The sequence below is a fragment of the Ictidomys tridecemlineatus genome, chromosome 5, assembly GCF_052094955.1.
Source record: "Ictidomys tridecemlineatus isolate mIctTri1 chromosome 5, mIctTri1.hap1, whole genome shotgun sequence".
NCBI classification, from domain to species: domain Eukaryota; kingdom Metazoa; phylum Chordata; class Mammalia; order Rodentia; family Sciuridae; genus Ictidomys; species Ictidomys tridecemlineatus.
The window spans coordinates 78,467,369-78,480,676 of record NC_135481.1 but is presented as its reverse complement, the minus strand read 5'-3'; the positions used below and the strand labels follow the sequence as shown (position 1 = coordinate 78,480,676).

The window sequence follows — 13,308 nt, the reverse complement described above, 5'->3', positions numbered from 1 at the left end:
CTAAATGAATGAGATGGGAAGGTTCCACTTGCAGGTTTGAATGACAATTCATTAGTTTATTTTTTAAAGATTTTTCCTAGGTGACCAGAGATTTTGTAAATGTTAGTTCATTTTCTGACTAATAGTACTTCTAGAATTCTCACCCTATGAGGGGCCTGAGAGAATTAATTAGCCTATGTGGTTTAGAACTGATTTGATGAAGAAAATTATTTCTGAGATATCAAAGATCTGTTAATTCTTTTAGGCAGGAATAAAACTTGTCTTTTCCTCCACTAATTGATTTTATCAGAAAGATAACACGTGATTTAGGTATCAGTACCCCACTCTTCTTTCCATTCATGTTTCATCTTTTGTATATCTAGAGCTCAGTACACCCTACTGCTGAAGAAATAGTTAAATTTTTATTCACTACAAATGCCCAGGAGTCATAAATTCCTATGCATACTTGGACAAGTAGGAAATGCAAATAGGTGAGGAGACTGGGTGTAAACAAGAGATAGAAGAGTCTGGTGAACTCCTCCATACAGTTACTCAGCTCCAGAGATTTTGATGATACAGAAATGTGATTTTAGAGTTGTAAGATATTCTAGGGTTTTCAAGAGAAGTCAGAAGTGTGTTGGGTTGGGGAGTGGGGGGTAATAAAGCTGGGCAGGTGTCGGGGGGCGGGGAGAAGAGGGGAGAGGAAGTTTCCTTGATTTTTAAAACACTGTGATGGAAACACATCTATGGCCCAGGTTTGGCCCATGGGCTACCAATTTATAATCCCTGATAAAAATCATCATCTTCAGATGTGTTGTAAATTTTTTTCCTTGTATTAATGCACTATCATCAAGGTAAAATTATTTGCATTTTTACAGGCATTAGCACTAACTTTTAACTACAGTATGAGCAATGATGATCAAGCAGGGCACATGTTTCTTCTACATATGTATCTTAACAATAAAAATGAAACCATACAACCAGAAGGTACTGCTGTCTCAAGACATGAGAGTAGCTTCACTAGTGTTGTGATTTGAAATAATTGTATTCTAATAATCTCTGTGACTTACACAACACAAGTTTATTTCTCACTCATTCTGTGTCCAACATGGTCACCAGGATATCTGTATTTATTATTGTCACTCAAAAGTTTAAGCCAAAAGAAGTTTCATTTCACCAAGTACATCTGCCATCACTAAAGTAGGAAAAGAAGACATAGCAAATCCCATATGGTTCCTAAAGCTTCTATCCAGGAGAAATATGTACAACTTCTGTTTTTGCTTATTTACCTTAAAGTTTACCTAAAGAAATTCCTGAAAATATGAATTTTAGGTAGAACTTAAAAAAGAAGAGTTGGGAGGGAAAAGCTTTATGATTTGGCATAATATTTATTGATCTATATTTGGTTCCTGACTTTGGATACATGTTTTTATGTGCATTTTCTGACTTAAACCTCACAACAGTCTTATGTGTGGGTATGAGCTAGGTGATACTCCCATAACAAATATCCTCACAATCTCTGTGACTTAACACAACCCAAATTTATTTCTTACTTATTCTATGTGTCCATCGGAAGATATAGTAAAGACTCTAAAAAACTCATGTGTTTGCAGAGGAATAGACAAACAAATCAGTGGAACTGGATGTAGAACCCAGAAATAAATTCCAAAAATAAAGATAATAATCCAAATCAATGGGGAAAGGTAAAATGTTTTTAAATGGTATAAAAGGAGCAAGTTGAATTCATATATAAAAATAATTTCAAGAGGATTAAAAACTTATATAGATAAAAAAAATTGAACTGAGAGTAGCTTAGTAGTAGAGCACATACATAGCACATGCAAGGCCCTGAGTTCACTCCCTAGCACCAAAAAGAAAAAAGAATAGACATTCTTCAAAAATGTACATGTATGGGAGAATCTCCAATACTTAAGACAGTAAACCTAGAAGCTAAAAAAGAAAATATGTGTATATTTAGCTATCTTAAGATGCATACAAGAAAATACAATTCATAGAGGAGCATAACCAGATGGTCTACAAATTTACAAAAAGACATTTAAATTCACTAGTATTTAGGGAAATATAGGTAATACAGTAACAAAAAGGTTTATTATCCTCAGTTTGGCAAAAATAAAAGAGTGATAACATCCATTTTGGTATGACTGCAGGGGGGAAATGGTGCTCTTGTTGAGAATGAGAATTGTTATAATCACTTTTGGAAAACAATCTGGCAACATTTATTGAAATTAAGTGTTCATATAACTTTGACTTAGAATTCATACCTTTGGAAAACTACTTATAAAAATAAAAACCCTAGAACACAGGGACGCATAGCCTAGGTTAATCCCAACATATCAGAAAACTGAAAACAAAGTAGATCTCAGTACATGCACAGCATATAAGTAGGTAGAAAATGAAGTAGAACTATACTGTTAACTTGGGGGGATTCTTCTGAGATATTTTCTATTGAAAATTTAAAATGTAGAAAAGGGTATATAATATGATCTTGTTTTCCTAAAACCCTATGCATAGCAATGTATATACATATATAGGTATACAAATCCACACTATATCCATAGACATATAGTCATAGATAAGGATATATAAGTACATGGATAAAATATGCAAAAATAGAGGCTAGTTTGATAGCATAGGTTATGATGGGGGTGGAAGGAACAGGAAAAGAGATGGGAAAGGAGGAGTTTTACCAAAAGGTGAGAAGAAAAAATAGTCTATACAAAAAAAAACACCCCAACATGTATGCTATAATCCCATTCATTTGTTAATGCAAAGATTTATATATAGTGTATATACATAATTTCTGAATATGATAAAAATGCAAATCTGTGTGTATAAGAACAAAGGAAACATTACAAACTAATGTTACTTGACTATAATTTAGGCAAAATTGAAAGAGGTCCATCACTTATACTGTCACACACTAGGGAGGACTTAAACTTTACCACCTGATGGCAGGTGCTTCCCAGATGATGGCATCCATATAGGGAAAGCTTCCCTTTTGTGAAAGGATACTAATGTGGCTGTGTATTGTTGAATCTTTAAAGAATATGGCTCTGTGTCAGCCAGATCCACTTATCCCTACTCTTCAGTTTTGTCAGAGAAAATAATCTCAAATTCAGATTTCAGATTCCCATCACTTTGTTTTACTAATGATCTAAACCTCTAAGGCCTCACTGTTGATGCAGCAAGAACATTTGACTCCGTCTAGTGCCAGTCCAGCAGTACACACTCAATGACTTGGGGCAAGTCATTTTGTTTTCTACAACCCATCTTCTCATAATCTCACATATGATCTCAGAAAGCCCTATTCTTTTGCTTAATAGCACTTAAAAATCTGTAATTGTATGTGTATGATTATTTGTCTGATTGCTTGTCTCTCCCACTGAAGCATAATCTCTATATGGATAGGAACAATATACTGTAGACCTAAGACCTAGCATGGCAACTGGTACAAACTCACATTCAATACAAGTTAATTGATTTAATGAATGAGTAAATATATAAAATGAAAAAAAAACTCAAGTATTACACCAGCTCTAACCATATATGATTTTATAAATATGAGGAAGCTTCGATTTTTGAAATCAGACTGTAGTTCTGTCCATTTGCCCAGACATCATTTAATAGATTAAATGCTTAAGTGAGGGTGATTGTTCTATACAGTTACTCTGAAAAAAAATTGAGCTACTAATCATCATCTCATATATTTTAAAGGGAATGCAAGATACCATTTAACTCATAGCTTTGCCCCTTAGCAGAACTACAGTTCAACAAGGTAAACATTTGCTGTATATTTCAAAAAGATTTCAATCTCCCTTTCTATATTTACCTGGATCTTGACAAACAAAACATGGAAGGAAGAGGATTTAGAACTATCTAGTCCAGTGATTTTCAAACCATATTTTAGCAGTAGAATCCTGTTTTTTCAAAAAGAAATCTTACCTAGAATATGAATAGGTCAATATTTATATCTATCTAAATAGATAACAGGGAGGAAAGGAAAGAAGGAGGGAGGGAGGGGGAGGAGAAGGAGAAAATATATTCCTCAGTGGAAATGAGAAAAGGAACTACAGAAACCTTCCTCTCAGGCTTTGGTCCTAATATTCATATTGGGTTCCTGATTCACTACCCTTGCTGCCCCCACTGCTCCCTCCACCTGTTCAGCCTAACCATGGTGCCCCATAATGCATCATTAAGACCAGCAGTCTGTAAATAGGTTGAAGGACTATCTTCTGAAAAATAAGGAAACTAAGACTTGCATCATATTCTCCTTTAGATTTCCAGATTCTTCTTGCCAGAAGTAAACCCTTTACTCTTTGTTTCCTGATAGTAGATTATTCTGCACAGTCTTCCTCAAAAGACTCTTATACAGATTACATTATCATTGTTTCTTATTATAGTGGAATGGCATAATTTAATTTTTTCATATAGTTTTATTTCAACAATTCTTTTAAAATATAAAATTTTTATAAGTACTGCTTTCCAATTACAAGAAGCAGAAAATTTAAAGAATGAAAAATAATATTGACCTTTATAATTACATGCTTAAATTTTGATCATGTTTATTGTGATGCCACAGAGGTAAATTAAAAGAGGATATCATTACACATTATAAAATGAAACAAAAATCTCCTTATCCAAATGGAGAGGATGTAGACGTGGTTACTTAATATAAAGCAAAAGCTATGTCTATCAAAGAACAGACTTGCAGTTATTGATCTGGAATTGGCACGATGACAAACTGCTCTGCAATTCTTCCTCTTCCCAATTAAGGTGTCTCTCTTGAACTGATTGAAAGCTGTTTGATAAGTATACTTTTTTCAAGATGGTGTGCTCAGTTGGGGGTCTTTTTATTAAACTGAAATTCCATCATTAGCTTTGACTAGCACCAGCTGCTGTATAAATTCTGTGTTGATGTAGACCTCCACTGGTATTCCAAATATTGCAGGTGAATCTCTGACTCCAAAATCTTCAATCATGCAGTATGAATAATTAACATCTGATAAATGCAGAATAGAAAGGACTCTCATTATAAGACATGATACTGGGGTCACAATTCCACCTTCATTCCTCAGAACACTAAACCAAAGAGGATTTTAGTTGTAAAAAAAAATAGTGTTTAAATCTTTCCACTTCCTAATCTTTCCCTATTCTTACTTAGAAACGAAAAGTTAGAACATAGATGAAATGTCTATACCTAATCAGAAACAAAAAGTTAGAACATAGATGAAATGTTTTAGTTTTATAGAAAAGTTAAAGACACAATCCAAGCTCCTGCACGTTCTGGTGTTTACCTGAAGGCCCTTATTCCAGATAAATTCCCATGCATATGAGGCCCATGATCCTTCTCATGTCTATCACTTTTTGGGGGGAGGTGGGGAGTGGAGAGGATTGAACCAGGGTCTTGTGCATGCGAGGCAAGCACTCTATTAACTCATCTATATCCCCAGCCCCCGTGTCTATCACTTTTAATATAAAAGAGAAACTCTATTCATATATCTAATACTTCTAGGAGGTATATAGTAAAAAAATATAGTAAAAAACAGGACAGTTCCTTACAATATTGAATTTATAAAAGCATTTACCTTGTGTGCAAGGTGTGCCAAGTAAGATTTTTCCTAAATGTATTAGTTGTGTTACAGAAGATATATTTTAAACCAGTTGTAAATTTGAAACCATGAAATAACAAAAAATATTAAAATAAAACATGTCATGATCCGTGGTAAAGAACAGAATGTTCAAGAGTTCAATTCCTGAGCCTTAGTTTCTTCATATGTACAATGGGGATATTAGTAAGTATCAGATTTGGGATATTATTTTTAAGCACTGAGACTATGCACATATAGTATTTAGTGTAGCACAGTGTATTTGTTTTCTATTTCTTCATAAAAAAATTACCACACCCTTACTGGCTTAAAACAACAACCATTTTTTATTTCATAGCTTTTGTACGTCAGGGAATGAATTAGACAGGTCCTCCACTCAGGGAATCACAGGTTGCAATCAAGTGTCTCCTGGTTTGTATTCTCATTCAGTCTTGACTGAGGAAGGTACCCCTTCCAAGTCCACTTATGTTCTTGACAGAATTATTTCTTTATGGCTCTAGGACTAAGAATCCAAGCTTCTGCCCCAGTTTCTTCATCATGTGGGCTTTCCCAACATGGCTGCTTACTTCATCAAGCCAGCAAGGAATATAAAATAAGTCTTCTAGCAAGACAGAGCCTTATATTATGTAACACAATTACAGAAAAGACACCCCATCATTTTTACCATAATGTTGGTTAGAAGCAGGTCATTAGACTTGTCCACACTCAAAGTGTGAACATCAAGAAGCAGGGATCATTGAGGGTCATCATTGAGTCTGTGGCCACCTATAGTAAATGAAAACATGTGAATTTGTGAGTGAATGAATAAAAGAGAGTGAAACTAGGTGTGAATGATGTTAAGTCATATGCCTCTTGAACAACAGAAAAAAGAAAATTGTTCTGAATATAGGATAAACAGATGAACAATAAACTGCACAACTTTAGTCATAACAAGTATTCAACCTTCTGTTAAGGAAGAATGATAGGGAAGAAGTACCGGGGGACTGGGGCTGGGGCTCAGTGGGAGAGTGCTTGCCTAGCACATGCGAGGCGCTGGGTTTGATCCTCAGCACCACATAAAAATAAATAAATAAAGATATTGTGTTCAACTACAACTAAAAAAAGAATTACCAGGCATGAGCTTTGGAGTCCAGAGAATGTCAGAGTGATGGGAAATGGAACCCTAAAGGAAGAATACAGCTTTTAGTCCCACTTTAAAGTGATAATTTCTACAATTAGAGCAAAAGGAGAAATAAGAAATAAAATTAAATAATAAAATATAGATATATAACATTTAAAGTCTAAGCAATAAAAAATTAACAATTAAAACAAAAAAAGTTCACCATAAACAGAAAATAGTTATCATCTCCAAACATATAGATAAACACTACCAATATCCCCAGTGGATAAATGGGTAGAGAATATGATTATATTATTCTATCAGAGGAAATATGAAAGGTAAAATAAATTTAAAAAGCAGTTTAAATCTAATATAGATGGGACAGAGACAGTACAAACAAACAACAACAAAAATTTAAGTACCAAATCATAATTTTTACTTCTCTAGCTGATTACCTCAAGATGAGAGATCAAACAAGGAAATAAACTGCATTTGTATTATTCACCAAACACCTAGCAAAACTTGTAACTCACCCTGGGCAGATGAATATTTGATGATAATTAATTCACAGGTAGTCAGTGGTAAGAGAGTATGGATGACTGCTGTCCTCAGATAATAAAAAAAAAACTTCTTTTCAACATCATAGGTTCATATTAACATGAAGCTAACGTGGGGGGTGGAGGGAAATTATTTAGAATTCTTCCAAATTTACTTTAATCCTCTGGTGGCTGGAAAACATAAAACAGATACAGATCAGACTCAGGAAGGACAAGAACACTATACAAATGGGCCAGATTCTGCACAGGAAGAGATTCTGCCAAAGGATAAAGTTAGGGTCTCTACTTAAAACTTTCTTATGACAATGCCTTGGTTTCTGCCAACCTCCTTCCTTGTGGCTTTAGTACTGTTCCTGGACCTGGAACAGGAGTGGTAACAAAGGAAGGTGTTCTGCTTTTCCCTCTCTCCTAAGCTTGTACTGGGTAGACTGGATATTAGTTTTTATGCCAATGATAATATGCCCAATATATTTGTTTACAGTTATCATCAGATCTTTTTAAGGAATAAGCTATAGTGTGCCTTGTGTCATGTCCAGGAATGGAAAGTCCAATGGTTAAATGAATAATAGTAAATTAAATATTTTTTTGTTGTTAATGTTATTTTTATCTTCAATGGGAGTGTGGCAGACAGGGATGGGTTTGTCCCTGGAATATAGATGGTCTCTTTAGTGATGTCAGGGAAGGCAGGCCCTTATGAGACAGCTGCAACACAGAGTGAGTGGAGGAGACAGCCACAGAAGCACAGTACCTAGCAGTGCTAAGTGACAAATGGGCAGCACCTGGTGTCTGAAATCTGACAGCTATGGTTAGGGCCTGTGGTTTCCAAACAGAACTCCAAGCTGACTAGCCACAAGAGATTTCTGTAAGCTCTTCAAACCAATGCCAGCCACCTTCACTGATTTGGGGCAGGATTAGTCTGGGGCCTGAAGCAGGGCTGGGGGGGACAAAAAAGAAATATGGCAAATGTGAGTGAAGAGGAAAATGAGGAAGGAAGTTAGAGAGCCCAACGTGTGGTAGTTACAGTACCTTTCTGAGAATTGCCACTTGTTATGCTCTGGAAAAGAGGAGGGAATCGATTACAACAGAGACTTTCAGAAGGAATGGGCACACCACACATTCATTCTTTACATTTGGCCCAGGTGAAGGTTGGATGTCCCAGCTGGTCCCCTCTGATCTCTTCCCCTCCCTCAGGCTGATCCTCTAAATTATCTCGACTCTTTACCTCGATTCTTTTTTTTTTTTTTAATAACATTATTTTTAAAGAGAGAGTGAGAGAGGAGAGAGAGAGAGAGAGAATTTTTTAATATTTATTTTTTAGTTCTTGGCGGACACAACATCTTTGTTGGTATGTGGTGCTGAGGATCGAACCCGGGCTGCACGCATGCCAGGCGAGCGCACTACCACTTGAGCCACATCCCCAGCCCTTTACCTCGATTCTTCAGAGGTCCATCCCTGGGGTAATAATTTGCACTCAGTGAATCTTCAACATGCATGCCGCATCATCAGCACATCTTCCTTGGACTGTGAACTTCTATGCAGTGACCAGATCTATGTAGTTCTCTTAAAAGAGTATATAACACTATAAACAATTGCAGGGTTAATATTTTTAAGATGAAGAAGCTAATACTACTTATAAAAATGTAAAAAGAGAGACTCATAAAGCCATTCTTTTTTTCTTTCTTTTTTTTTTTTTATACAGTACTGGGAATTGAACTTGAGACTCATCCATGCTAGGCAAAGGCTGTACCACTGAACTACATCCTCAGCACTAGCCGTTCTTTGTGTGTGTGTGTGAAAGCTCAATTGAACCTGAAAAATTAGTACTCTGTTGGTGAGAAAACAACATCATCTCCAATTCTTAAATTGAAACTAGCTTTCTTATGCTTTTTAAAATATTTGCCATCACAGTCCCACTTCCAGAAGCCTAGTGTAAGGGAATAATCAGCAAAGCAAAGAAAAATGTATGTGTAAACACATGCAAACCTATGTGTCTAAGTATGGGAAGATGGCCAAGTGAAACTTGGAACACCTGTAGGAAAAGGAATATCTGGCAGTTATCAAAAATCACAGTTAATAACTTTAACAGGAAAATGCTTACATTAAAATAGCAAGTGAAAAAAGTACAGTATGTTTTCAACTATGTTTTTCTAAAGCACTGGAAAGAAATATACCAGAATACTAAAAAACAATCACTACTTCCTCCCAATAATGGTGAGGAGGGGTTCTAAATGATGACAGAAATGGCTTATGTGTGAGCAATGAGGAAACAGGATGTGTCAAATGGAGCTAAATAAAGGGAAACTTAATTGTTTTTTGAATGCTGTGTGAAAGTCCTAAACAGAGTATCTAATGCCATTAATAATTGTTTTTAATAATTGAAGATGTTTATTGGAACAAGTCTCTGGGGAGAAGAGAACTTTTTTTCTACAATGAACAAGAATATGCCATATTGGCTTAGTGAAGGAAACTGAGAGCTAAGAAAGTCTGAGTGAGCACATGAGACAACTCAGGTATAACAAGGAGCCTATTGCCTCTGCTGAGCAGCTGAATAAGAATCAGGATTCAAGTAAGAAGTTGTGAAATGAAACTCACTGTAGGCATTGTGGACATATGTGGGAAGAAGGTATAGGTAAGACATTAGGCCAGTCTTAGTTTCTAAACTTAAATGTCCATCTGGAATTACATGGGTGACTTCTAAAACTACAGGTGTGCAGTCAGGAAGGCCCGGGCCAATGTACTCATAGCAGATTGTAGATAAGAACAAAATGAGACATAATAGGGGAAAGGATGGCTCTCAGCAAGGCAGTAGATAGATAAGGGAAGGAACTAACAAGGCACATGCATGCCATGTGGTCTCACTCATTTATCCCTCACAACAGTGGTCCCTAACAAATCTGGGTTTCTCTATCTAATCCCCATTTATTCCTTCTCCTGCTTGCATTTGCAACTTCTGCCTTCGTACTGATGCATCTCTGAAACATTTACATGTTCTTACTCATTCCTTGCTCCCCTTCCAACTGCTACACCCTGACTCTATCATCTTCAAAGTCCTAATGCTCTGATTACCCACAAATGATTATTTCATGCCCGTATACCCCTCCACTCCTACCATCTGTCTCCTATGTCACCTTCTTTCTAAAGTTACTTTCACCAATGTCAGCAGAGACCTCCTCTGGGTAAAATTGATTGCATGTTTTCCATTTTTTTTTTTTTTTTACCTTACATGAATTTTTGGCCACTTTAACCTCTGAAATTCAATTTTAGATTTATTTGTCTAGCTACTTAATGAATATCCCCAGCCCTTCTATTTTATTTTATTTTATTTTTTGTGGTACTGGGGTTCGAACCCAGAGCCTTACACATGCTAGGCAAATATTCTACCTTTGAGCTGAATCCCTAGTTCTTTTTATTTTATTTTGAGACAAGGTCTCATTAAGTTGCACAGACTGACTTTGAACTTACAATTCTTGCGCCCTAACCTCCTAAGTAGCTGGGATTATAGACCTGTGTCACCATGCTCAGCCAACCCACAGTTGCTTTAAAACTCAAATTCAATGTATTCCAAGCTGAATTCATTCTCGCCCCCACCAGATCTGCTCCATGTTCTCTATTTAAGTTATGTCCAAAGATATAAATGTGAAGTGCTAAAAAAATTGTCATGTTATATATAAAGAAGTAAAGCTATGGGCTGGGGATGTAGCTCAGTTGGTAAAGTGCTTGCCTTGTATGTACAAGGCCCTGAGTTCAATCCCCAGCACCACACAAAAGAAAAAAAAAAAAGAAATAAGAGAAGTAAAATCATAAATGGAAAAAATTATTATAAACATCTAAGCAGATTCTATCTATCTTGAAATAGATTTGTAGGTAATACATTTCTCCTCCAATTTAAGGAAGTCAAAACAATCAAAAAACTATATTATGGGAGCTGAGGTTGTGGCTCATTAGTAGAGCACATGCCTAGCACATTCGAGGCCCTGGGTTTGATTCCCAGCAACACATAAAAATAAATAAAATGAAGGTATTGGCTCCAACTACAAGTACAAAATAAATATTTTTTAAAAACCTATAAATTATGGATATGATTTATACTGGAAAGATAACTTAAATTAACTAAACAAAAACCTAAAGTTCTTAGTCCTAATCAAAAGACTGGCAAAATAATGCACATTTATATTTTCTTATTGAGATAAAATTCATATAATATACAATTAGACATTTACTAAACTCCACAATTATATAAAAGTGTAATATACTTGTAAAATCATAAATTTTTTAAAAAGTATAAAATTCAGTGGTATTTAATGATTGATGATATTGTGCAACCACCACTCTCTAGTTGCAAGTTTTTTTCATAACCCCAGAGAACACCTTGTACTCTCCCTTCCTCTGTCTCCTGGCAACCCCTAATCTGCTTAAATTGAAATAGAATATTTAAGACAAATAGATAATATTGGTATGACTCTCCACTGACTCTTTTGATTAATCTACTAACTATTGGTCCACCTCAAGTCAGATAAGTGAGCATTTTATGTCCATACAGTTCTGAACTGTAGTCACTTATTTAGCTGTCTGTCCCCCACATTCCAGATTTGGGGTGCTTTGTAGGCAGGGGCCATGCTTAAGCTGTTCCTCTGAATTTTCAACACCTGGCATAATGCCTGGTATACAGTGCCATATTTGCAAGATTAATTCAAAATACCCAAGAAGTTAAGTAATTTATCCATGCACATATAGTTGATATATGATGAATCACAATTTAAGCCTAAATCTCTCTCATAGCACATGAGGCAGTAAGTGAGGCCTGTCTGGAAGGTGAATTTAGGCAGCCATCAAATTAGAGTTAATACTGAAATGGGCTTACTGTGTGCTTGGATACATATTATGTGGACACATATTAAGTTCTGAACACGTTATTTAATCTTCCTACTAACCCTACAAGATAAGTATGATTATTAGTCAAAAACTTTGGAGTGAGAGGCAGAGATGCCTAAATCAAATTAAAGTTTCAAAGGAAACCAGAGGAAGGTTTTGAGTCCATGAGTCATTTATTCAAATGATGGAAAGAATCATCATTTTCTCACTAGAACTGGTTTTAGGAAATGAAGCAAGATGTCTGAAATGGAGCTCTCTCTGACATTTGCCCTCCAAAAAGGTATATGTGTGCGCGCACACACACACACACACACACACACACACACACACACACACACTTCTTGGGATGGATCTCAAAATTCTTGGTTATGATTGTAAAAGATTTGATTTCTATGTTTGCTCTGTTGAATGCCATTGTGTGTCCTGCAGGTACAAACGTATCTACTGTAAACCGGAATACTTCAAGGTCCCACCACACTCTGAATACCCCCAGATTTATGCCTCTCTGAGAGCTGCTGCCTCCTGCACAAGCACCAGGACATCTGCCCTTCTGTTGGACACTGCCACCAAAATTCTGGAACACACACAGGCCAACATTTCTCAGTGGTTTGTGAAACAGTGGAGAAGAATGCCTTTGCATTTACATTTACACTTTGCATTAGATGTTGGCAAATCAATAATGGCTAGCTCTTCAAAGAGGCTTGGGTTCATATATGAATACACGACTAGTGTAACTTCACAACATGTACAACCATAAGAATGGGAAGTTATAATCCAAGTATATGTCAAAATACATTCTACTGTCATGTATAGCTAAAAGAACAAATAAAAAAATTATTTTGAAGAAAAGATGGATCTTCTGGGTTTTATGCACCATCCATTCTCACCCAGGATTCAGAACTGAGCTCACAGAAATCTGGGGCAAATGCAACCAAACCCTAGGTAATTGGAATAACTCTTCTGCTGCAACAACTGGGCCGGGCTTATCCTACTCAATTCCCCTCCCCTAACTGCTTCCCAGGACAGATGATACCAAGTTTTAAAGATGGACACTTTTAGCTTAGAGCTGGAACCCCATCTCACTTACACGAAAGCCCATTGTGTGAAGTAGAGGTCAAAGAAAAGCAATTTGAATCCCTATAAAGGATGGAGCTCAGAGTTTGGTGACAAAGAC

The 13,308-nt window shown here is 36.1% G+C and overlaps 1 protein-coding gene and 1 long non-coding RNA gene across 5 annotated transcripts in view; one reads left to right on the top strand and one right to left on the bottom strand.

The window, feature by feature from the left end:
* The window catches only part of LOC144377842 (uncharacterized), a 162,444-nt gene extending 149,467 nt beyond the window's left edge, over positions 1 to 12,977 (top strand). For 2 of the 3 annotated variants that reach the window (XM_078050213.1, XM_078050214.1), the window contains exon 4: positions 12,564 to 12,977. In XM_078050213.1, the coding sequence (XP_077906339.1) occupies positions 12,564 to 12,891 (328 nt within the window). In that variant the 3' untranslated portion in view covers positions 12,892 to 12,977. The remainder of the gene's footprint in view (positions 1 to 12,563) is intronic. The other variant, XR_013439027.1, reaches the window with a different exon arrangement.
* On the bottom strand, positions 5,624 to 12,610 carry LOC120886162 (uncharacterized). 2 transcript variants are annotated; one of them, XR_013439028.1, is made up of 4 exons: positions 8,289 to 12,610; positions 7,239 to 7,433; positions 6,717 to 6,768; positions 5,624 to 6,371 (listed from the first exon to the last, which is right to left on the bottom strand). It is a non-coding gene; the product is annotated as an uncharacterized LOC120886162 (long non-coding RNA). The 2 variants fall into 2 exon arrangements; XR_005728905.2 differs by having other exon boundaries at positions 7,239 to 12,610.
* Positions 12,978 to 13,308: the final 331 nt, after the last annotated feature.